Source organism: Dermacentor silvarum, chromosome 4 (assembly GCF_013339745.2).
Source record: "Dermacentor silvarum isolate Dsil-2018 chromosome 4, BIME_Dsil_1.4, whole genome shotgun sequence".
Lineage (NCBI taxonomy): Eukaryota > Metazoa > Arthropoda > Arachnida > Ixodida > Ixodidae > Dermacentor > Dermacentor silvarum.
This window is the reverse complement of record NC_051157.2, coordinates 174,828,659-174,855,136: the sequence shown is the minus strand read 5'-3', so window position 1 is coordinate 174,855,136 and position 26,478 is coordinate 174,828,659. Positions and strand designations below refer to the sequence as shown.

At 51.8% G+C, this 26,478-nt stretch overlaps 1 protein-coding gene across 1 annotated transcript; it reads right to left on the bottom strand.

Moving 5' to 3' along the window:
- Positions 1 to 9,827: 9,827 nt before the first annotated feature.
- On the bottom strand, positions 9,828 to 11,833 carry LOC119449055 (uncharacterized protein K02A2.6-like). Its single transcript, XM_037712247.1, has 3 exons — positions 11,390 to 11,833; positions 10,788 to 11,318; positions 9,828 to 9,923 (listed from the first exon to the last, which is right to left on the bottom strand). Exons 1-3 carry the CDS (start codon positions 11,831 to 11,833, stop codon positions 9,828 to 9,830), a joined length of 1,071 nt encoding a protein of 356 aa, XP_037568175.1.
- Between the last annotated feature and the right edge of the window lie 14,645 nt (positions 11,834 to 26,478).

The following is a 26,478-nucleotide window of genomic DNA, read 5'->3' as shown; positions in this document are numbered from 1 at the left end:
CAGTAGTATTTTTCTTGTATTCTTGCGAGCGTGCGGGAAAAACCGAGGTGTCCAGCCGTTAGGTCGTCATGGAGAGCTTGCGGAACCTCTGGACGCAATGCTGAGGGTACCACGAGGAGGTAGTTGGCTCGGAGAGGCGAGAAGTTCTTCTTTAGGAGAATGTCGTTTTGCAAGAAAAACGACGCCAATCCTCGCCTGAACACCTTGGGCACAATGGCGGCCTTGCCTTCCAGGTAGTCTACAAGGCTCCTTGGTTCCGGGTCGGCTCGCTGTTCGGCGAATTCGTCGGCACTGATAGGTCCCAAGAAAGTGTCGTCATCCTGGTCGTCCTTTGGCGGCGGTTCGACGGGGGCGCGAGACAAGCAGTCGGAGTCAGAGTGCTTTCGCCCGGACTTGTAAACGACGGTGATGTTGAATGCTTGAAGTCTCAGACTCCATCGTGCGAGGCGACCTGAAGGATCCTTCAAGTTAGCAAGCCAACACAAGGCGTGGTGGTCGCTCACAACTTTAAAGGGCCTGCCATAGAGGTAGGGGCGAAATTTTGATGTGGCCCAGATGATGGCGAGGCACTCCTTTTCTGTTGTGGAATAATTTGCTTCCACCTTCGATAGCGACCGGCTAGCGTAACTTACAACCCTTTCTAGTCCGTCAGTCCTCTGCACAAGCACGGCGCCGAGTCCTACGCTGCTTGCGTCGGTGTGGACTTCAGTATCGGCGTTTTCGTCGAAATGCGCAAGTATTGGAGGCGATTGCAGGCGTCGCTTCAGTTCTTCAAGTGCTTCGACTTGCGGCGTCTCCCAGTTGAACTCGACGTTGGCCTTCGTGAGATACGTCAGTGGCTCAGTGATCCGTGAAAAATTCTTGACGAAGTGCCTGTAATAGGCGCACAGTCCAAGAAATCTACGCACTGCCTTCTTGTCAGCGGGCGGAGGAAACTTGGAGATGGCCGCAGTTTTCTGAGGGTCGGGGCGTACTCCTGACTTGTTGATGACGTGCCCCAAAAACAACAGCTCCTCATATGCGAAGCGGCACTTTTCTGGCTTTAACGTGAGTCCGGAGGTTTTGATTGCTTGAAGAACTGTTTCAAAGCGCCGCAGGTGTTCTTCGAAGCTTGAGGCAAACACGACGACGTCGTCCAAATAGACGAGGCAAGTCTGCCACTTCAAGCCTGCCAGTACTGTATCCATGACGCGTTGGAAAGCAATGAAAATTTCAGTCATGAAGTAAACATACTCAGGACGAATGCCACTGTAGCTAGTCTTGCGTCTTGGTTCTTAGATAGTACCAGTAATTTTGACACAATTTACAAAAATTTTTCTTCTAAACATCACACACAGACCAGGTTCTCTTTTGACAGACACAGATGCCTTGTTGGCGCAGCTGGTACAATTCGATCCGCCTTTTCCATTGCGCTGTGGCGCCACCTTAGCGGGCTCCGCGAGAAACAACATGTACGGCGTTGGGGCCCCGCGGGACGCAGAGGCACGCTGCAAGAAGCGAGCTGAAATGTGTTTGTGCATTTGTCAGTCGTTGTAATTTTCGTTGTGCGTGAGTGGCCGCTAGTTCGACAGGATGCCTAGGCCGGCAGTGACTCTGGTGCGACTTACAACCGCAAGTCGTCGAAATATGATGACGGGATTTTGTGCAGCTACGCCGACAAAACCAGTCACCGTGCGATGTGCCTTTGAACGAATACAACGCACCGTAACGCGATTGACACAGCGCCTACGCTTGTATTCCTGTTATTCATATTTATTCGCACCGAATATGAGTCCAAACATCCTTCGGAAGTTCAAATGTATGAACGTGAGCATTCGCCAGCCGCCCACATATATAGTTTAAGCTGGGCTCGATTCCGCTCAGCGGAGGTTAGCCGTATCGTATATAGCAGCCGAGTTCATGCATTTGCCACTGTTAGACCTGCACTGAACGTACGCTAATAGGATGACAAAAACTGCTTTTATAGCTGAGTCTTGGCCACAGTGGCCATAGCTCTTTGAAGGGGCGACACTGCGCCCAGGCCCCAGAGTATTTATGCAACGCAAGAACGGCGCATTTGTTTACATCGGCACGCGTACGGCCACCGCTCGCTGTTCGCTACAAGTACAGTAGAAACCGTTCACCGCTCACACGAAATAATGAGGAAATGTTCAAAGTATACAAGAACACTTATCATGCACATATCAGAAGAGATCACACTGAGACGAGAAGGCATGAACGTCCCGGGCACATCGAAAACGGCGACAACGACCACCTAGCCGCACTGGCACGTGAAAATGCCGATGCCTGCCGTGCTCGGCTGGCAACGAGCGGTGTTGTTGCTTACGATGCAGTATCGAAAGGGCCATCACTTGTTGCCTGTTTAGCATGAGAGGCAAACTGTGTTTTTGGTAACTGCTAAATCTGGCCGCATAAAAATACACTTCGTCGCTGCACTTCGTTCATGGAAGCGCCGGCGACGGCGACCGACAGCCTTCGTTCAAGAACGGTGCCTGTACCGCGGTATTAGCACTGCGCCGTGTCGCCGCTTCACACTCTGTGTGTGCATCGTACTATGCCAAGAGTGGTTCACTTCAAGTCGGTAAGGTCAGGACCAAACAATATAAGGAGTTTCTTTCGTCGTATTTGCCTATCCTATATTTCAGGTCCGCCGGTAGCGGACGAACTCGTAGGCTGTGTTAGGCCTAATGAAGCTGCCTGAACGAGATCGACACCGCCTCAAACTTGATGTGGAGGGCTGGAAAGGGCTGGAAATCGTGCATATCAGCGTCGGAAGCACGTTTAGACTCAAGTTGAGCGTCAATAAATATGTGGAATGCCGTGTCGATGGAAGGACGCATCCCAACATGAAACATAACGACTGTTTATTAGCGTAGTAGCAGTGGCGGGGCGAGCATAACGCCGCTGCGCTCGAACGGATAGCGAAGGAAAGGCGGCTTCGAGCATGGCAGCTTGGGTTTATATCCACCGTCGGTGACGTAGGTTTCCGGTGACGCTGCGGTGGCGCGGTCCCTTATCGGAGGCGTGGTGCAGCATGCAGCCGTGTCACGCCGGGCTACCAAGTGGCGAGGCGGAGGCTGCGCCGGTTTGTGCGCAGTGTGTCGCCACATCACCCCCCGCGGAGTATAGAGCCCTGAGCGTCTGTAGAAATCTGGGAGGCGTACCAGACGTCCAGAGCGTGTCGTGACCGGAGCGGGCTGCGACGTCGGCGGCTGTGGATAGATCTGTGGATGGAGTGGCGCTGCCCGGTTCGTTCGCAGCGATGTATGCGGGCTTGAGCAGGTCAATCGAGAGAGAGAGAGAGAGAATAAACTTTAACAAAAAGAGCACGCGAGCGTAGGTAGCTCCTCCGCTCTGCAGTGGGTGGTCCCCTCAGTCCAGGAGTCCAGCGGCCTTAGCTGCCCTTCTCGCTCGGTTGACCAGGTTGAGCTGGTCCGTCGAGTCGGAGCTGGACAGCGCTGCCTCCCATTGCCGTGTGGTGGGGTGTTTTATGGGTGTTAGCTGTGGCGTGTTTGCGCAAGCCCATACCATGTGGTAAAGTGTTGCACATTGATGACATTGTGGTCATTTATAGGAATACAGCGCAGGGTGTATGGCGTGGTACAGACTCAAATGTGGATATGTGTTTGTTTGGAGTTTTCGCCATATTACGGCCTCCTCTCGCGTCAGAGAATTATGAGGTGGGGGTAGTGTTCTTCGTGAAAGGCGATAGTGTTGTAGGATGTGAGTGTAGGTTAATGGTATGGGCTCTGGTTGTAACTGCTCGGCGCGGTCATCTCGCGGCTCCCGGTGTGCATGCGCTCGGGCGTAGGCGTGTGCCTGCTGATTGTCGCGTAAGGACTCATGCCCCGGAGTCCACACGATTTGTATGTATGGTGGCAGCTGGTGCGCTCCATTCAGAATGCGATGTGCAGCCCTGGAAATTTTGGCCCTGGAGTAATTCCTGCATGCTGGCTGAGAGTCAGTCATAACTATGACGCAATCCCACTGTGGTCTCGTCGTGATGGCTAACGCTATCGCTAGTTCCTCTGCCTCCGCAGCGCTCACTCTGGAAACCGACGATGCATTTATTTCGGTCCCGTGATTGTCGACTACGCTGGTGACGAATGCGGTGCTTCTTGCAGTGCTGGCCGCGTCTACGTACAAGACATTGGGGTGGTTTCCATACTTTCTCGCGAGCGCCTGCGCTCGGGCTTGTCTCCGTCCGATGTGGAAGTTTGGGTGCATGTTCCTGGGAATCGGTGAGACGTGCATAGTTTCTTGTATTCGTGTTGGGATTTTGGTCAGTGCGCTGGTCTTCCGTACGGAATATCCAAGACGTTCCAAGACGCAGCGTCCCGCTATTGTGCGTAGTAGTCTTTCCTTCTGGCTTACCAGGTGGGCTTCTATGATTTCCTGTGCGTTGTTGTACACCCCTGTCTCCTCGAGGCGAAAAGTAGCCGTTTCGGGTGAGAGTCCGAGCGCTTGCTTATACGCCTTGCGTATCAGCCGGTCGAGTACCTCCACTTCCGCGTTCCTTAAATTTAAATACGGTGCCGAGTACGCAATGCGGCTCACAATCAGAGCCTGCACTAATCGGATAAGGTCCTGTTCCTTGAGTCCCCTCTTCCTGCTAGTAATTCGTTGAATCATGCGCAAGATCTGCGTGGTCGTGTGTTGTAGCTTCTGTATGGCGTATCCTCCGCCCCCGTCCTTTTGTAAGTGTAAGCCGAGGATCCGAAGGCTGTCTACCTTGGTAATCTCTCTAGGACCTATTACGCAGGTGGATGGTTGGTGCCGGGGCTGTTGATCGTCCTCGTGAACGCTCATCGATTATGAGGAGCTCCGACTTCTCCGGCGCGCATTGCAGTCTGCATGTCTCCGCATAGCTTGCTATGACGTCTACTGCCTCCTGTAATGCCTCTTGTTCTTCTCCTATGGACCCTCCGACCGTCCATATCGTGATGTCGTCTGCATACAAGGCATGTCTGATCCCCGGTATTTTCTCGAGTTGGGCTGGGAGTTTCATCATGGCCACAATGAAAAGTGTCGGTGACAGCACTGCTTCTTGTGGCGTCCATCTGTTAGGTGTGTCTATTCGCTGTGACCTCACATTTCTCATCCCTATTGTGGCTGTGCGATCAGTGAGAAAAGCCCTCACGTAGCTGTACGTTCGTCGGCCGCAATTCGTGTCACTGAGATTAGATAGTATGGCTTCGTGCCCCACGTTGTCAAAGGCTCCCTTTAGGTCTAGTGCGAGAATTGCTTTTGGGCAGCACGGCGTTGCTGCAGTCAGTACTTCCTCTTTGAGCTGCAGAAGCACGTCTTGCGTTGACAAGTTGGGCCGAAAACCAAACATCGTGTTCGGCATCAGTTGACGTTCTTCGAGATGCGTCTGTAGCCTGCCTAAGATAACACGTTCCATCAATTTACCGAGGCAAGACGTAAGCGAAATTGGTCTTAGGTTCTCCAGGCAGGGCGTTTTTCCTGGCTATGGTATCAGTGTAATCTCCGCATGCTCGAATTCCGAGGGTAAGGTCCCTCTGCTCCAGTGTGCATTTAAGAGTTCCAGTATTGCCTGCACGGTTGAATCGTCCAGGTTACGCAGCAACTTGTTGGTGATTCCGTCCTTGCCAGGAGTGGTGTTTCGAGTGAGTCTTGCGATCGCTCGTGTCAGCTCGGAACGCGTTATGTCCCGGTGGAGCTCGCTGTTTCCAGTCCGGCGTAGTCAGCCGCTGGCTTAGCACCAAGTATCGGCTGGCTAATATATCTGCTTTGTAAGGCACACTATAGCTGATCGTCTGTGCCTCCGAAGTTGTGTAGTACTCGGCTCATCGTGTGCTTGCTTTCTCTCTTGCTCTGGGTCGGATCTAGGAGATGTCTGAGTATGGTCCACGTCTTCGCAGTGCCCAGCGTTCCTTGGAGGGAGTTACAGAACTGGTCCCAGTTCTGTCGTGCAAGTTGCTCTGCGTAGCGCTCTGCCTCGTCCGTTAGTTTCGCGATGCGTATTTTTAGCTTGCGGTTGTGCCGCTGCCTTCGCCATCTTCTAAGCAGACTGTGGCGCGCTTCCCACATGTGTAAGAGGCGCGGATCCACTGCCGGATTGTCCGTGGTGAGTGCAATCTCCTTGGAGTGTTTGGCTACCGATTCCTGCAGTTCTATAATCCAGGCCTCTAGATCGGTTATCGCTTGGGCTTCTTGAGTTTCTCTTTCGCTGCGGAAGTTTGCCCACTCCGTGATTTTGGTGGAGCGTATCTTTCTCCTTGGGAAGTTCCCCAGGTGTTCCGAGATGTCGAGTATGAAGTGGTCGCTCCCTAGCGTCTCGTTAGTGTTTTCCCACTCGACGTTCTGAAATCTAGACGCGAGCGCAAGATCGGGACAGGTGTCGCGGGCCGTGCTGTTGCCTACTCTCGTTGGATATGTCGGATCCGTCACTATCGTAAGTCGGTGGTGTTGTATGACGTTGTACAAGGTTGTTCCCTTTTTGGTATGTCTGACGTACCCCCACGCCTCGTTCGCCGCGTTGAAGTCGCCTAATATGAGGAGGCCGTTTTCTCCAGCGAGCTGGCTCGCTTGCTGCACCAAGTTGTATAGGGGTCCCAGCGTTTCCTTCGGCGAACTGTATATAGTAAGTATAAAAACACCTGTGTTTCCCCTGCGCTGCGGTACTATTTCCGTGAAAACGTGATCGATTCCCGTGTCCGCATAAGTGTGGTCTATTGCAGTGAGGTGTTTGCTCGTGAGTGTGGCCGTATGTGCTTCTGCTGCCGCATGAGTGTGATATCCAGTGATTCTTGGTGTTTTTCCCGTTTCCTGTAAGGCTATTACATCCGGTGGTGTGTCTTGTTTGGCAATGTACTACAGCAGCGTCGCCCTCTTGCGAGTGAAGCCACGACAATTCCACTGTCAAACGGTGATGCCTCCATTTTGATCATTCGGTTTTCTGGCCATCTTGGTCTTCTTGTAGCATTTGCTGGAGGGCTGCCTCTCTGTGTGGATAAACTCGCGGCTTCTTGTGGCGCTGATCGTTTACCAGAGGGGTGAAAACCTCGTGCAGATGCGTTATCATCTGTCGGATCTCGTCGAAGCCCTTCTCCATTCGCATATGTAGCTCTTGGATGGCTTTCCGGTTTTCATGAACACCTTTTTCGCAGGCTGTTACTCGCACATCGATCGGTTGGGCTGTCGGATTCGGCTCGGGCGGCGCCTCGGTGTTGATTTCTCGACGGTCTCCTGCACTACCGAGGCAGTGGACGCGCGCTGCGGCGGCTGTGGCGGTGTTCGGGGTTCGGGCGAACTTTCTTGCGCTGGTGGCTTGTTTCGGCTTCGTTCCTCCTTTAGCTGTGCCTGCAATTCGGCTATCTCTACGCGCAGTTCCTGCACTAGGACCGCAAGCGCCTGTACAGTGTTGTTCGTGTTTGTGCCTGCGTCTCGTGATGGCTGTATGTGTGGCGTGGTTTTGTCATTTTGTCTCTGTGACTTCGGGAGGCAGCGTTCTGCCCAGCTCACCTGTTGTTCCTTGGAGGTCACGTGACTCGGGGTTTTCGACCTACTGCCGGACCTGGTTCTGCTCTTGGACCTGGATCGGCTCTCGAATCTGGATCTGCTGCCGCCTCGTTGTTGGTATGCCGCCCTGGGTCTGGACCTGGAGCGGGTCCGAGATCGGGATCGCTGTCTGCGACCCTTCCTCGGTTGTTCTGTCGTGGTGTTGTCTTTGTGTGCCTGTTCCTTGAGTGGCCTGTGCGACGAGCGTGGCGCTTGTAGCAGTCTCTTAGGGCATCCTTCCGACGCCGTCGCGTGATCGCCGTCACACAACGAACATTTCAGTTTGCAGTCGTGTCCATCACTAGGCTCTGCTGCACCGCATCTTTCGCAGGTGGGTTTATCCGGGTGCGGGCAAACGTCGGTTCGATGCCCCATTTGATGGCACGCGTTGCATACCTTGACCGTGTGTTGATAAGGTAGACAGCGTAGCTCGCCTCCGTCGAAGGTTATGTACCTCGGTACCATTCTTCCCTCGAAAGTTATCAATGCAGTCGCACATGGCCCCAGCATCCGCGCTTGTAGGATGTTTCTTTTGTGTGCATACAGCCCGCGCATGAGCTCCGCGTCCGTCGTTCCCTGAGGGATGCCATGGGCCACTCCACGAGCTGAATTCGCCGGTGGTGCGATATGTGTGGCCACTGCATACTCCTTGGCGCCGAGATGCACAGTGTTGATGTCTCGTATCCTAGCTGCCATGTCTTCGCTAGAGGTGCTCACTACTGCGATATTCTGCTTGCTTTCTATCCGCACGATAAGGTTCTGGGTCGGGGTGGTGCGTGGGTATCCTCCCGCCGTGAGTACTGCTCGGGCGATGACCGGGGTCGGCCACTTCGAAAAGACGAGACCGTCCCTCGTCCTGAGTATTACTTTCAGATGCTGCTTCGGGAGCGGTGGTGGTCGGCGCGGCGATCGCTGCTGTGCCTCGAGAGCCGGGTCGGAGTTCTTTGGTGCTTCCTTGCTGCGTTGTTTGCGCCTTTTGACTGTCAGCCAGTCTCCTGCGCAGTCGGTGGATACTTGCTGTTGCGAGGGAGAAGCATCAACATCCATGGTAAGCTTCGAGTGCCTGGGTGGGGCTCAGCCCCTTACTCCTGGCTAGGCCTAGCGGAGCAGTCTCCGCTTGCGAAATCTCGAGGTTCCACAACACCGATAAACGTGACTCACAGCCTGGATCTTGGTCTCTACGGACGTAATCCAACTCGCTGCGTCGAATGGCACTATTTTCAAAGGTCTGCGACGACTTGGCCTGGAGATAGCGTTTCTTGAACCGGGAGCCAATGAAAGCACGGCCGCTGCTCGCTGACTTCGTCTTCCTCGTCCGGTCAATCGAGACGCGGACGTCGTTCCCGTTCAGGCGCAGGGTGAAGTTTTTGTCGTCATGATGGACGACCAGGTAGGGTCCGCTGTAGGGTGGCTGGAAAGGCCTGCGGACGGTGTCGTCGTGGAGCAAAGCGTGCGTGCACGATGCTAGCTCCTTGAACACGAAAGGTGTAGGCTTGCAGTGGTGGGCTGCAGGTGACGGGCGTAAGGCGGCGATGTTGCGTCGGAGCCGGGCGACGAAGTCGGTGGGATCAAGCGTCGTAGTGCTGGAAGGCAGTGCAGCGAGAAATTCACCTGGGAGACGGAGTGGTTCCCCGTAGACGAGCTCTCCTGGTGTAGCGTGGATGTCCGGCTTGAAGGTGGCGCGAATACCGAGGATGACAGCTGTGATGGCCTCGAGCCAGGTTGAGTCCGGATGACACATAATGGCTGCTTTGAACTGTCGGTGGAAACGATTCATCATTCCGTTGGCGCAGGGGTGGTAACTGGTGGTCCTCAAGCGCTCAAAACCGATGGTCAGCGCGAGGAGCCTGAAAAGGTGCGACTCGAACTGTCGTCCTTGGTCGGTGGTTACGCGCAACCCGCCGGTAAAGAAGGTCGAGGCGACGTCTTGCGCGGTGATTCCCTCGAGGGCCATGCCTCGGGTCATCGAGTGTACCGGTCGATGGCGGTGAGGCAGTAGCGATAGGGTCCAACCGGAGGAAGGGTCCTATGATGTCGAGGTGGACGTGCTCAAACCAACCAGAGGGCTGAGGGAATGTTCCAAGTGGTGACGTGACGCGCCTGGCTACTTTAGCGCGTTGGCATTGAATGCAGGAGCGCGCCCAGGTGCGACAATCCCGCTACATGGAGGGCTAGACATAGCGGTCAGCCACGAGGTGTGTAGAGGCGCGTTTGCCGGGATGGATGAGTTTGTGGAGCTGGTTGAAAAGAGCACGGGGATGGGACAGGGGCATATAGGGCCTGCTTCGTCCTGTCTACATGTCTCAACAGATGGTGGTTGTCGACCCTGGAATGGGAACTTGTTGCAGCTGTAGAGAGGACATGCCCTTGAGAAGTTCCTGCAGTTCGGCGTCCGTAGTCTGAGCCTCAGCGAGGACGTCCGCTGTTATATGCACAGAGTTCATGGCTGCTACACGTGAAACATGGCGACCACGTTGTCTTTTCCGCTGACAAGTTGGATGTCGGTGGTGAACTGCGCAATGAACGAGAGTTGTTTCTGCTGTACAGGCGGGAGTTTGTCGCGACGTTGAGAGAAGGCGTAGATAAGAGGCTTGTGGTCGGTATAGATGGTGCAGTTCCGTGCTTCGAGAATATGGCGAAAGTGTTGCACTGCTTCGTATATCGCCAGAAGTTCTCTGTAATAGGCTGGCAAACTTGTCGGGGCGGTGGTCGTGATTTCGTCAGTGGAACTGGCCATTGAAGGGGTCGTTTTCCGAGTTGCGAGTTTCTTGGAGAAGAACGCCGAGGGATGCCAGGTGTTGTCCACGCGTTGCATGAGGGTGGCGCCGATGGCGAAGCTAGATGCGTCCGTGAAGAGTCCTAAGGGAGCGTCTGGCACGGGATGAGTTAGAAGCGTGGCGGTGCAGAGGGCGGCTTTGCATTCTTCGAAAGTTTTCGCTAACGTCGGTGTCCACGTGACGGGTTGGTTTCCTCGTAGGCCAGCCAAAGCATCGTGGAGGGGAGCCTGGCAGTCGGCTGCGTGTGGCAAGAAACGCCTGTAAAAGTTCAGCATGCCGAGGAAACGACGAAGGTCTTTAGTGGTGGTGGGTTGAGGGTAATTTTGCAGGTCCGAGATGCGTTGGGGCAAGGGCCGTGTTCCCTCAGATGAAACTTCGTCGCCGAGGAAGCGGACGACGGAAGCGCCTTGCGTGCTTTTTGGATATTGACGAATAGACCGTGGTTATCGAGGCGTTGGAACAGTAGACGAAGGTGCGGGAAAATACCTGTACGTCGTCCAGGTAAACGAAGCACAAGTCGAGGCCGCGGACGACTTCGTCGATGAAGCGCTGAAAGGTTTGTCCAGCGTTCCTCAGGCCGAAGCTCATGAAGGGAAACTCGAACAAGCCAAAGGGAGTGATGATTGCCGTTTTCGGGACGTCATCCGGAATGACGTGTATCTGTGTGTAGGCCTTCACCAAGTCTTGCACGGAGAACACGTGGCAGCCATGAATGCGATGGGCGAAGTCCTGTATGTGGTGGACGGGGTACCTGTCCGGGATGGTGCGCGCGTTTAGGGCACCGTAGTCCCCACAGGGGCGCCAGCCTTCGGTCTTCTTTGGCACAAAGTGGAGTGGCGAGGCCCATGGACTGTCAGAGCAGCGGGCGATTCCTTCGCGGAGCATGGCTTCGAACTCTGCATTGGCTATGTGCATGCGGTCCGGGGAAAGGCGACGGGCGCGGCAGAAAACCGGGGGGCCTGAAGTGGTCCGGATGTAGTGCACGGTGGTGTGCTGCACTCCGCTGGGGCGCGTCCGCTGGGGCGCGTCAATCCGGGAAATTGGGCGAGGATGGCGTGGTACGGCGAATGATTGTCAACACTAAGTACCTTGATACTTAGCTGTAGGGCGGTCGTTCGCTGGCCTGGTGTGGAGTGTCCCGTTGTCGCGTCGATGAGGAGGTCGTTGCGGCAGTTCGGAAGGAGGTTGTAGTGGGCGAGAAAGTCTGAGCCGATGATTGGCTCGGCGACGACAAAGTTCCAGTGAAGGTCATGGCGTAGGTTTCTGAGCTGGATGTGCAGGCGGAGCGAGCCGTACGTCTTGATTGTCGAGCGGTTTGCCGCACTGAGCTCGAAAGACGTAGGCGAACGAGCACCTTGAAGATGGGATCGCGGGTAGCAGCAAATGTTGGAACCGCTGTCGACAAGGAACCGCTGCTTCGTGATTTGGTCGATGACGAAGATGCGACGGCCTCCGGGTTGGCAGCTTGCGGCCGTCTCTACGAGCTGCCGTTGCCGTTTTCCGCATGACCCACGGAACAGGGTGGTCGACATTGCCGGGCTCTGTCCCTGAAGCGTCGGTGGTACCAACACGGGCCGTTGTTATCAGGTTGCCGCGATGAAGTGGTGTTAAGGTCGCGGCTTTGCAAGTGGTGGCGCTGTTGCATCGGAAGACGTTCACCCAGGTGTTCTTGAATGGAGGTGAGCTGTCGATCGATGTCGTCGATATGGCGAGCAAGCTCTGTGGTGTTCAGCGGTGCGGCGACAGCCTGGATGTTGGGCGACAACTGCTGCAAGGAGGCCTCGATGACGCGATCAGCAATCTCCGTGAGTTCGTTGAGAGGTAGCCTAACCTGAGCTTGCAGAATTGCCTGGACGTAAGCGAGAGTCGTTGGAGCCAAAGCGCTCGCAGGAAAGAATCCTGGACTTGCATGTTGCCCGCGGGCGCACGCATGTGGCGCGGGAGCTGCGAAGGTTTGCGCTCAGCAAGCTCGGCGGACTGAAGTTGTCGTATCTTCTGTTCTTCTGAGAGCGACAGGCGGCGGAAAAGTGCAGTGCTAGGTGTTCATGGAGGTTGGCCGTTAGTGGGTTGCCAAGGATATACCGGACCTCGTTGGCATAACGTGCGTCCAGGTGGGCGACGACGTAATCGTAGCGGGTCCGGTCTTGCGTGATACGCGCCAGGAAGAACTGGGCCTCGACCTGGGCGAACCAGACCTCGGGCGAGTCCACCCAAAACGGCGGAAGCTTGATGGCGACACGCCAGGTGTCGTATAAGGCAGCGTGCGGGATGCCTTCTGTAGGAGCTGTGACGTCCTCAGCAGAGCCGGCAGGCACGGCTTCGGTTGTGGAGGCGTTGCGAGAATGCTGCTGTTGCTGGGTCTGCAGTTCCTGTTGAAGTTGTTGCACTTGCTGGTGAAGAGCGGTGAGGACTTCTGGTTCGGCCATGGCGGTGCGGTTTGTTCGGTTTGCGGGTCACCAGATGTGGGATGCCGTGTCAATGGAAGGACGCATCCCAACATGAAACATAACGACTGTTTATAAGCGTAGTAGCAGCAGCGGGGCGAGCATACCGCCGCTGCGCTCGAACGGTTAGCGAAGGAAAGGCGGCTTCTAGCTTGACAGCTTGGGTTTATATCCATCGTCAGTGACGTAAGCCTCCGGTGACGCTGCGGTGGCGCTGTCCCTTGTCGGAGGCGTGGTGCAGCATGCAGCCGTGTCACGCCGGGCTAGCAAGCGGCGAGGCGGAGGCTGCGCCGGTTTGTACGCAGTGTGTCGCCAAATCTACACACACGAGCACATTTGCGGTGATATTCACGTTTTCGGTGCGATTTTCTCACTCGGCGGCCGCTCGCACGGTGATCAGCACACTGGTTTTGTCAGCGTCGTCGGCACGAAAGCTTATCACACTACGATCACTCGCTGTCGTCGGTTGCGTCGTTGGTTGCTTCTTCGTCATACTTGTATAACAATATTGGTCTCCAACTGGCATAGTATGACAACTGCAGCCGGCCGAGCGTTGGCGCCAGCGTGAGGTCGACTTCTGACTGACATCGGTGTCGCGTCGGCATATATTGTGATGTACCGGACGTTAACCGACTATCCCTGTGAACAGCTGAAGTTCCTACCAAAACACAGCGCAAATACCGCGTCGTCGACCGGCACAGCGCCGACAATAAAGAGTTCGCGCACTCAACGACTACGCTGCATACGCGTGCGTCGTCAGCTGCCACGAACCACCGACGCCGTACAAAACGTTTTCGGCGCTCGCGGCTTGGGTACAGCGCATGCGCACTCGGGAAATGCAAAAGGCGCATTCAGAAAATCTAGAAGAAATGCAGGGAAAGTAGGGGTAGGCAGTGTGCCTTACAAATTACGTAGCAGCTATGACAGCCTCTGTTTAGATGAGCCAACCCCATCATGAAGAAAATGTGTGCCATCTGATGCATGGAGTCAAAGCGCAGATGCACACCACTCTTGTGCACAATGCCACAGAGCGCAGTCACAAAGTTCACGCTGCAGCTGGCACAAGTGGCCCAGTGGAAGTATAAGATAACGCAATACTATTTCACTGGTGAATCGAAGTGCCGTCCAGTGGGAGCTCAATTATCACAAACAATCAAATCAGTGCTGTGGGCTCAGTTTGGGCTCAGTTAAGTTTAATATGAAACTGCCATACTTCCGGCAGAATTAATGTTGGGGTTACCAGGAGAATTGCAGATTACAGAGTTTAGGAGCAGCTCACAAAGAGGTAAACCAAGGTCAATCCAAATAGGTCGCGAAACTTTGGGCTGAAAGGGGTTCAGAACGAATTGTCACCGACATTACCAAGGGTGGTTATGGGAGCAGCGATTGTAGCACGACTATGTTTGTAGGGAACAAAGCGTTTTTTTTATTAAAGCGATACAGTTAGTTTCACTGAACCAAAATAAATTTCCTAATCGATTTTATAAACGCATGTATAAATAACGAGAGACAACTCTCCAGAGCGTTCGTCGGCCTCCAAAGAAAGAATGTTCTGTGCAGGGATAGGATTTCAACACCCGTACGGCTGACCTTTTCCTGCATCACTTTCTGCGCTGAAAGCTCGGAATGCCCATCAAGCGGAATGGCGGGGCGTTGGAAAATACAGCTCTAATGACAGGCCTCCGACAACAAATTTCGTGCCTTTGAGAACAAAATGACGTCACGTCTTCTTTTAACGGACTTGACGTCACATTATTTTTTTCTTCCGCCGGAAGTTTCCCTCATCACACAGATAGCGCTAAGCCCCATGAACCGCCGATGAGCCGCCATATTTTGAACGTATGGGCTTTTATCGAAGCTTCACTACCAGGTACATTTGCCTTGAGTGAGCTGTAGTACAAGAATAAAAAGAGAATACTACAAAAGGCCTTGGACATCATCAAGAAATTCTGGAAATGGACTTTTTTGACCAGGAAAAGGGTCGGAAGACTGGAGTGCCCAATTTTATTCGCTGCACCCTCTGGTAAATGCAGTCACGCAAGAACAAATGAGGACCTTGGGACATAGTCGGTTGCGATTTGATTGGATCTGCCTCAGTCAGAAACTCAAACATGTTTTCATGAATTACTGTAGGAGGGGTTTAAAAAGAATGAAACGAGGGGTCATGCACTGTGAATTATGAAGAAGTGCAAGGACCTGAAGAAACAATTACTGGATGACGATGGATGGAATGCCTCTGTAACACATAGCTGTCACCTCGTTCTTTTAGACTGGTACACGACAAGAAAAACATGCTTCGTGAAGGCATTACATACGAATAAAATGTTACCTTTTAAAGCGTACCTTGGAGTAGGTCCACGGCTATGGGATGGGACATATTTTGATGCATAGTTGTGGTCATCACATTCCGTCTAAAAGAGAATCGAACAGTATGCTGGGCGTGTTGGTAATCCATACTTGAAACTACAGCACGAAACTACACGACGAAAAGGAAGATATGAAGGACAAGCGCTGTACTATCAACACAGTGTTTATTGGAAGCACAGAAATAAATGCCCGTAAAAGATCATGCGTTTGTAGTCAGCGTTCCTTATCTGCATAGCGCCTCACACCGACTCAAGAGGGTTGGGGTAAGATACAGCCTTGATGTAGTATTTTCAGCAAAGTATAACTTGGGAAAGATATTTGCTGCTGTAGACGGTAAGGCTGAAAGTGTGGCGCAGGAATATCAGGGTTCTAACATTAAGCACTGTAACAAATATGTCCTGTGCACTTAGTGTGTTACGACATTCTGCTTTCATAAGAATTCTCTGTTGATAGTTCAGCGCTTGTTCGTCGCGCCTTCCTTTTTGCCTTGTGTGGTGGTGTGCTGCAGTTTCAAGTAAAAGAGAACGAAACATACTGCAAGACTGACATTAGTGAATTATATAGACTGCAGGCATTACTTATCGCAAGTCGTCAAACGCCTGTGCAACTATACTGAAGCAATTTTATCTACTAATATCTTAACATACCAGCTCTGGATTATGGAGCGTACTGCAACCGGTGTGAACATCCATGTTCGCACCAACATCAACAGATACACAGCCAGATTGCACCACGCTATCATCCAACACCTGCAAAACACAAATGTGGTATATGCACTATCAGTGACATACGGCCACGCAGTGTTGAACGTCCCAAGAGCAAGTGCACCTTTAGCAGCGTAGCAGCTACAATACATACCTCACTGTACACCCCAAAACCACTGCTTAGGATGGATGGGGCTGCCTCATCACTGCCTTGAAGATGCATGGTTGCAACACAAGCCCTCTTAAACCAGAGACCAAAGAAAATACAGGTTATTTAGTCAACTGGTAAATTAGTTAGATTCACGGTCAAAATAAAAACATTCAAACCCTGTTTTCACACGGCTTGCCCGGCAATGCTTAAATGGTACACGTAACAAAAAAAGAAATGTGTTAAACAACTAGCATCCATAACTTGAAATCGAGGCAACTGAATCATTTCGAATACGCAGCTTAGAAGCTGTTGGTCAACGCCACTCGTAACGGCCACTGCGGCGAGTTTATTATACGGCTGTCACACGGCGCACATTCGATCCTTATGGAGTCAGATCGCGATCGAATTTCTCGGTCGCGACTGGCTCTTTTGCGAAAGCTGCAGGAGCGAGCCAGTCACTGTTGATAATTTTTATCCGGATCGGGCTCGATTGCGATCGAAAGTAACCGTATCACACCGGTGCGGATTGCGATCGAACCCGATCGGTACTGTACCTCTGTCGAGATTGGGTGCTGCTACACGGACACTAGCGATCACAATTTTGCTCCATCCGAATCTAGTCGATCACGCATCGAGATCGTAAGCTGTCACCTGTGTTGTCATGCTGAGTGAGCTCAACTAAGTCGATCCGAATTTATGTACGTACAGTGACGATTCTTGATAGCTTTCTAAAGCGCCCGTGTGTCATCGGTGCCTCAAGATGAAAATACCAATCATGCTCCTTACCGTGCCTCCGCTGATGTCCAGGCCGATAGACGGCAGAGCAGTTATTCGGAGACGATGCTGAAGGATATTCTTCAAGGATGCAAACTGCATGTAATCCGAACCACGAAAGCGGTCGGAGAAGACGCGTCCGTGCGTCGGTATGGTGAATCCAACAGCATCGTCCCATTCCTTTTTACGGCCGCGGTTCACGGGCACCGTGTGAAAGGAAATACCTATGTCGGTCTTAGGACGACCTCGGCAGCTCTAGATGGCGCAATTCAGGCCAGGCATTGTGAAGCGATTCGAACAAAGCAACGATAGCACTTAGCACAACTCACACAACCTCAGTGCATGCAACCATTGCAATGAGGGCCATGAGGGCCGCTTATGAGCGTGGGATCATTACGTCAAGCGAACACAGCGCCACGTTTCTGCTCAATACAAACGAAGGCTTATCTGCACATTGTAAGCTAGAAAAAACTTATAATGCAAATAATGTTCCAGCATTTCAATATTATTAAAAAGATCAGGAACCGCGTACACTAATAGAAGGTTACGTGGTAGAACACTTAAATAGGTTCATGTTATTGCCGCTTGAGGCACCAAAGGTCATTTTTTGCGAATTTTAGATAAGAATTAAAAATATAAATCCACGTTTAATGAGAAAAACAGGGTCTGTTCAAGCCAATACGATAGACGATCTTTCCATCGGAGGGGTTATCTCAATTCATGTTCTGAGCGGTTGTCTGTCCCTTTAAGAGTGGAACGCGATAGCATTCAAAGATCCCTGTCTGCTTCTCACGCTTCCCACAACTGCAGCTAATGCAAGCGTAATGCTTACGGGGAAACGCTGGCGGCGAGTGCTATATTCATGAAGGCGAGCTTTTTGGCAGAGAGAGAGAGAGAGAATAAACATCTTTAATGTCTAAATGCATCTTTGGAGAGGCGTTCTCATTCTGAACGCGGCCTTTTGCGTTGGCCGATAGCGTAGATAGTGCACAACCGCGCCAAGAAAATTACATCATTTTGAGGTTTTCGTTTTTGTTTCGCTCTTTTAATATTTCAGACTGGGAAGATTTAACATAAAAGGCATGCGCTGTAGGTGTTGTGTTTCAGAAATTTGTTTGTGGATTGTCATACTCAAAATTCCGAGCAATAGCTTTGTCAAGAACGTGAGAGAAGGTATGAGCAACATTAGTGATAGAATGGTGTGTTAATATAACCCGAATATACCGCATGTCATATCAGAAGGCATGGCATATACATGTACCTAAATATATTCGCAGGGCCTACGTGGTTGGCGATGATTTTCTCCGCCACCAACCCCACATCGCACGCCGACGCTGGTTGCCGACGCCGGTTTTTCTACGACACGGGGCCCTTAAGGCTATCGCGTTAAAACTGCGCCGGTATCATAGAGCCATACATCACGCAGAGCTCAAATCAATTTCCGAAGTCTATCAGAACTGATACAGGGTCACTTGAGATAGCTCTCACAAACTACTGATACACACGTTTGCAGTATTCACTCCATACAAAAGGAACATTTTCCTGCGTAATCAAAGTCAGACATCTTGTTTTGGACTCTAAATGCTCAATAAGTTCCCTGCAATGACCTTCAAGACCAAATAACACTCTGAGGGAGTGAAATTGACGATGCTTGCGCAGACACAAAATTATCTTAACCGATTCCTCATTATCGCGCTTCGTGAGGCCGTCGAACACTCTTCCTAAGGAAACTAACCCTCGTCTGACAAGAACTCACGTTATTAATAACATTCAGCTTCGCGTTGCTAATGTATCTAGAACTTGTGGTATGTGACGTTCATGCTCTCCCGCTTAGTGTGAGAGTACACAATGATATCATCAATATAGACATTGCAACAATCACCAGTCGAGTGTTCCAACATTACAATCATGATTTTCCTAAACCTTGCTCCAGGCGTTTTCAAACCGAAAGGTTGGTAGTCTGTTTTCCTACATATCGAAGGATGCGACAAAAGCCGTGTATTTCCTGCACTCTTACTTCAGTAGCATCTGCCGGTATCCTTTAAAAATTAAATTAAATTATGGGGTTTTACGTGCCAAAACCAGTTCTGATTATGACGGACGCCGTAGTGGGGGACTCCGGAAATTTGGACCACCTGGGGTTCTTTAACGTGCACCTAAATCTAAGTACACGGGTGTTTTCGCATTTCGCCCTCATCGAAATGCGGCCGCCGTGGCCGGGATTCGATCCCGCGACCTCGTGCTCAGCACTGCCGGTATCCTTTGCATATGTCAATTTTAGAAAACTATCCCCAGCCTCTCGTTTATTTGATTCTGCGATCAATTCAGGGAATTGCAAAGGGGAAGAAACAGTTTGCTTTTGAAAGGATGGTACTCCTCGCAAATTCTAAACATGGCTTCTTCCTTCAGTACTATTGCAATGGCAGAGAAAATGCTGAAGTTGACGGCCTCATTTTTTTTTTGCGCTTAGCACTTGTTGGAGGTCATTTTTCTGATATTTTTTTTTCTTTTCTGCGATAGGCTTTAAAGCATTCTGCGAACCACTGTTGTGTATTTCCGCTTATACTTCGATCACTGAAGTTGCCTGTGGGTGGGCTACAATGCAAATTAGGTCTCTATAGGGGATCGGAACATCTGGTGTTTTGATGATATGAAGCTGCCCATTGTTTGCATCAGGGGCTTCCATGGGCGTGGAATCAACGTGAGCTTGTCCCTCCAAGAAATGCTGTAATGCACGAGCTTCTACGTAAAACTGTACAAAATACAACAGGTCCAGTATCACCAGCATACACATAAACAGAATACGTAAACCATGAAGTGCCGTTATACCAAACTATCTCGTGTCTCTCTTCAAAAATTGCTCAGATATTTACATTACGACCTTCTCTCCCCAATCACGCAAGCTAGAACCGCTATGTTTTTTTACACCTACTAGAGGCAGCGTGTCCGGACGACTCGCACAAGATTGCTTAGGTACGGCCATTCATATTAGAAAGAGAACTACCATGTTGAATGCAAATTTTTCAGTAAGGAACTGTTTTCCAAAGTGTTGAAAGAGAAGACATCGGCATGACCTCTGCGAATTTAGCAATGTTTTCGAGCACTTGGTCATCCTACAGCTGGCAGGGCAGCAAGCAGGGCATTGTTCATTCTTCAATGAGAAAGGTTCGGCACATGTCTTACCATCGCGACAAATGCTATACTCGTATTCAAAACGGGAAGCACAGCTGAATAAATCTACATTTTAGACTTTAATGTACACCAAAACATCCAGTAGCAACGAACATGCAGCATTTCAGCATAATTATATATATATATATATATATATATATATATATATATATATATATATACACTTTTTCATGACAAATACTGAGCCAAAACTGCGACATGCCCGCAATGATATTTTCAGAGAATCAAAACACAGAAACGAACACCTCTGGCGCGGCAGCTAAGGCACCAGCTCGATCTTGATGTTTTTCTTCATTTCCTTTATTTAGTTCTGGCTAACTTAGAGGGAGACTGTTCGAGCGCACTGCTTTATGGTGCGGGTGGGAGCGCAGTACAATACAGTATTTTACGAGTTAAATAATGCACTACAATTATCAAATTAAGTAACGTTAACGATAAAATTACTCGCGGCTACTCTGCTCTACTGGAAACAACATGCGCTAGGTTTCCTTCGAGTAACGCAATACCCCAGAAAGTGCATGGGAAAACGGTTCCGTGGTAGCTCAATGGTGAGAGCATCGCACGCGTAATGCGAAGACGTGCGTTCGTTCGCCACCTGCGGACAGTTGTTTTTTCATCCATTTTCATTTCCATTATTTTATCAATTCTGTAATTCAATTAGTAAGTACAAGGAATTTCCCCTGTGTTGTCCTTGGTGTCATTGTTTCTTGGCTTCTTATGATATGATTAATGCAAATCGGGCCGCTCGATTCCCTTTCTTCTCGTTCATATATATATATATATATATATATATATATGAACGAGAAGAAAGGAATGGAGAAGAAAAGAATATATATATATATATATATATATTGCCACGCGCCTTCAAAGGGGGCTAACGACGTTTATTGATGAGCAGCTGGGCTCTGGAGAAAATGGCGGCGAGGGCTAACCATCGAGCGGGGCGATTAGCACGCGCATTTTCTTGCGCCTCTGCGCTTGCCCTATTCCCACTACAACAGGTGACATTTCCCCCCTTCCTCGGAAAAAGCATCGCCTCGATGCTCAAGAAGTGGTGTGGGAAAGGGAAAAAAAACAACAAAAAAACAAAAAGAAAACACGCTCAATGAAAATGCTCGCGCACAGAACACAGTGATAGCTACAGCAGCGTAGCTAGAAACAGTTCTCTACGTCTCTAGAAACAAGAGAGGTAAGCGCATGAGGTGCAAATGGGAGCGTAAAAATCACGAACGCGCAACGTAGGGCTTCATGCGTACGACGTGAACGACGTCAGGGCTAGGTGGTTGTCTACGCCGTGTTTGCGCCGCACTGTCTGGAACGACTTCATATAGTTCACGTCACTAATGCGGCGCAGCACTTTGTATGGGCCAAAATACCGGCTGAGCAACTTTTCACAAAGGCCACGGCGGCGAACAGGGGTCCACACCAACACTTGGTCTCCGGGACTGTAGCGCACTTGCCGGTGACGGATGTTATAGCGCCGTGCATCTGAGACTTGCTGCTCACCGATGTGCAGCCGCGCGAGCTGGCGAGCCTCCTCAGCGCGCTGAGCGAACTCTTCGGCGTCAGTAGTTAGGTGCTCGGCGTCGTGGCACGGAAGCATAGCGTCCAGCATCGTCTGCACTTCGCGGCCGTAGACGAGGCGAAATGGTGTGAAGCGCGTTGTTTCTTGTACGGCGGTATTATACGCGAAGGCCACATAAGGCAGGATACGATCCCATGTTTTGTGCTCGACGTCGATGTACATAGAGATCCTGTCTGTGATGGTCCTGTTTAGTCGCTCCGTAAGGCCGTTGGACTGCGGGTGGTAAGCTGTCGTCTTTCGATGCCTGGTGTTGCTTAGTTGAAAAATTTCGTCCATGAGCTGTGCCGTGAACGCCGTTCCTCTGTCTGTGATAACAATGGATGGGGCACCATGGCGCAAGACATGGTGACACATGAAGAACTGCGCTACCTCAGAAGCCGTGGCTCGTGGTAGCGCCTTTCTCTCAGCATAGCGGGTTAAATAGTCAGTGGCGACAATCACCCACTTGTTGCCGTCGGTTGATAGAGGAAACGGCGCAAGAATGTCCAAGCCGACTTGGTTGAATGGCTTATGAGGTGGTTCGATGGGTTGCAATAACCCGGCGGGCTTCAGGGGTGGTGACTTTCGGCGCTGACATTCACGACAGCCTTTAACATACTGTTTGACGCTTGCCGACAGCCCGGGCCAGTAATACATCTCGCGCACTCTAGCAAGCGTTCGTGAGGAGCCGAGGTGGCCAGATGTAGGCTCGTCGTGGCAAGTGAAAAGAATATCGCCCCGCAAGTCTTTGGGAACTACTAGGAGGTAGGCTCGGTTATTCGGGCGGGCGTTCTTCTTGTACAGCACATTGTCTCGTAGACAGAAGGACGTCAAGACGCGACGTAGATGGCGTGGTATGGTTGTTTGACGGCCCCCTAAGTGGTCGATTAGAGGTCGAATTTCAGCGTCGTCACGCTGCCATCTGACCAAGTCCGACGTAGTAAGGGCGCCCAGGAAGCCGTCGTCGTCCTCTGACTGTCGACTGACAGATTCGGCGGGAGCACGCGACAACGTGTCGGCGTCTTCGTGCTTGCGGCCAGACTTATAAACTATAGTGACGTCAAATTCCTGTAGTCCCAAGCTCCACCGTGCCAGTCGTCCTGAAGGATCGCGTATGTTCGCCAACCAACATAGAGCATGGTGGTCTGTCACCACTTTGAAGGGGCGGCCGTAGAGATAAGGGCGAAACTTCGTGATAGCCCAGACGACCGCGAGACACTCTTTTTCTGTAGTAGAGTAGTTCGCCTCGGCACGGGACAGCGAGCGGCTAGCATAAGCAATTACTCTTTCAATGCCGTCTTGACGTTGGACGAGTACTGCGCCAAGGCCGATGTTACTGGCGTCAGTATGCACCTCGGTGTCAGCCTCTTCGTCGAAATGTGCCAGGACGGGTGCTGACTGCATGCGTTGTCGTAGGTCAGCGAAGGCCGTCTGTTGCTCATGCGTCCAGGTAAATGGCGTGTCATCCCTAGTAAGGTGAGTCAGGGGTTCCGCAATCTTCGAGAAGTTGTCGATGAAGCGGCGATAATACGCACACAAGCCCAGGAAGCGTCGGACGGCCTTCTTGTCGACAGGAGGAGGAAAAGCTGCTACAGCGGCAAGTTTGTCGGGATCGGGTCGAACACCTTTGGCGCTGACGACGTGTCCAAGAAACTTGAGCTCTTCATAACCGAAGTGGCACTTTTCTGGTTTAAGCGTGAGATCAGCCGATCGGAGCGCTTCTAGCACATGCCGCAGGCGATGAAGATGTTGCTCAAATGTTTCAGAAAAGACAACTACGTCGTCAAGATACACAAGGCAAGTCTGCCACTTCAATCCAGCGAGGACAGTATCCATCATTCGCTGGAAAGTAGCTGGGGCTGAACACAAACCGAAAGGGAGCACTCGAAATTCGTAAAGGCCGTCGGGAGTCACAAAGGCAGTTTTCTCGCGGTCTCGTTCGTCTACCTCGATCTGCCAGTATCCACTTTTCAAGTCGAGTGACGAAAAGTACTGGGCACACCGCAGTCGATCTAACGAGTCGTCGATACGTGGCAATGGGTACACGTCCTTTTTAGTTACGTTGTTGAGCTTCCGGTAGTCGACGTAAAAGCGTAGCATTCCGTCTTTCTTTTTGACAAGAACGACCGGAGACGACCATGAGCTGTTGGAAGGTTCGATCACGCCGTCTTCAAGCATCTCTTGTACTTGCGTACGAATCGCTTCGCGTGCCTTTGCCGACACGCGGTAGGGCTGCTGGCGTATCGGGCGTGCGTCGTCGCATGTGATGATCCTGTGCCTTGTAACTGAAGTCTGGCGCACCTTAGACGAGCTTGCGAAGCATGCCCTGAATTCAAGCAAGAGCTCGTGCAGTGCTGCCTGTTTGTCTTGAGACAACTCTGAATTAATGTCGACGTTGCCCAGTGCCTTGTCAGCCATCCTCACGGGTTCAGGGGCAAAACATTCAGCAACGTGTTCTATTTCTTCGGCAAACGCTATGAAAGTACCGCGGAAAAGGTTTCGATGCTCGTTACTAAAGTTGGTGACTAGCAACTTAGATCGGCCATCACGAAGCTGTAGCACACTTCTGGCCGCACAAACACCTTGCGTCAGTAGATACGCTAAGATACTTTCTGCGACCACTCCACCTTCGCGCAATCCACCACACATCACTTCGACTAGAACACTGGCTCGTGGAGGAAGCGTAACACTTTCGGCGGAAACACGTAGCGCGTCGTCACGTCGTTTGTCGGCGTTTGTGTCGATTGCTTGGTCGGCTGAGAACGTGACTACACCTCCCCGTAAGTCAATAACAGCGCCGTATTCCTGCAGGAAGTCAACTCCGAGAATGACGTCGCAGGAGCATTCACGTAGGACAAGGCAACTCGCCACGAATGTCGATCCTCGAATCCGAACTCTTGTCGTGCAGGTTCCCAGTGGAGTAACGACGTAACCACCAGCCGTACGAATCTGCGAACCATGCCAAAGTGTAATTACTTTCTTCAGAAACGTCGCCATCTTCCCGCTTAATATAGAATAGTCCGCTCCGGTATCCACTAAAGCGCTAACCGCATAACCGTCAATTACCACAGGTATGTCGAGCGAAAGCCGGTCATTCCGTTCAGCTGCAGTTGATGTCGGTCCGGTACCCTTCGTTACTCGCGTCGATCGGAGGTCTTCAGCGCGTCGACTGCCATCGGCCTCGCCCCCAAAGGTCGCTGGAGTTAGTTTTCCCGGCGGGGACTTGGCGACCGTCTGCTCGAATACCGCTGAGGCGATGGTGAAAATCGCCTTGGCGACGGCGAGCGCGACTGTCGCCCGGTAGGCGGTGGCATCCGTTGCTGAGCCAGATAATCTTCAATATCCCGAGGTCGTTGGCCCAGTCGGGGTGGTGGCGAGTAGGCGCAAAAGCCCCGCAACCCAAGGCGTCGGTATGGGCACTGGCGGTACAAACGATCTGCCCCACCACAGTGGAAGCACAGAGGACGGCATGGTGAAACGGTGGAGGCGTGCGTCGTTCCTCGATGTACGGCACCGGTTGGGCTGGTGGAAATGAAACCGGATGAGCGGCCTGGACAAACAGCGGCGGGGACGAAGCAGGCTGTCTCAACACTTCTGCGTAGGTCGCACGGTGGTGTATAGAAGGTACAGGCGCGGTGTTAGCAAAAGGAAAGTTGGACCGGAGCGCTTGGTTCACTTCATCTTTTACAACACTCGCAATGGAGCTCACCGTGGCTTGTGGCGTGCCATAAACCTTCATTATTTCTTCGCGCACAACGGTGCGGATGAGTTCGCGAAGGTTGTCATTATTGATTCCAATGGCCGTCAAAATGTCTGTACTCGCGTTCACTGGCCGATCATAAAAGTTCGAGCGATGCTGAAGCATCTTTTCCATACTTACAGCCTCGGCTAAAAATTCGGCGACAGTCTTGGGAGGATTGCGCACCAGACCAGCGAAGAGTTGCTCCTTCACCCCTCGCATCAGATGACGCAGCTTCTTGTCCTCGGTCATTCCAGGGTCTGCTCGTCTGAAGAGGCGCGTCATATCTTCGACGAACGCAGTAACGCTTTCGTTGGGAAGCTGGACTCGGGCCTGGATTGCTCGTTCGGCTCGTTCGCGGCGATCGGGACTGGCGTAGGAGTCTAGTAGCTGACGACGGAAGTCGCGCCACGACGTCAGTTGCTCCTCACGGTTTTGAAACCATGTACGCGCGCCGTCCTCCAGGCAAAAGTAGACATTCCTACGTTTAGTCGCGTCATCCCATTCGTTGCATTCTGCCACACGCTCGAAGTCGGTCATCCAGTCTTCGACGTCTTCGAAGACGTCGCCATGGAACGACTTCGGCACCAGTGGATTTTGAAGCGTATACCGATTCGTCACTGCACGTTCCATACCGGTTGGGGTAGTCTGAAGCACTGCGGTGTCTTCAGTATCTTCAGGAGGCAGTCCCCGGATCCTGCGGCTGGTCCGATGGACGGGAGTATCGACTAACACAGGGCTGGTGCTTCCGCTCCCAGGAGGAGTCTGCGGCATGAGTGAGAAGTACCCAGCACCTCCACCACTTTGCCACGCGCCTTCAAAGGGGGCTAACGACGTTTATTGATGAGCAGCTGGGCTCTGGAGAAAATGGCGGCGAGAGCTAACCATCGAGCGGGGCGGTTAGCACGCGCACTTCTTTCTTCTTGCGCCTCTGCGCTTGCCCTATTCCCACTACTACAGGTGACAATATATGTGTGTGTGTGTGTGTGTGTGTGTGTTTGTGTGTGTGTGCGTGTGCGTGTGTGTGTGTGTGTGTACGTTTTCCTGATAAATATTGAGCCGAAATGGCAAGATAAACATAATGATCTTTTTCTGCGAATAAAACACAAAAACGAACACCTGGGCCGCTGCAGATGAGGCACTAGCTCGATCATGATATTTTAACACGAAAGTGTTTTATGCCGGGGTCCACCAAGACTTCACTGACGTATTTCCGTCACGGAAATACGTCATAGAACATAA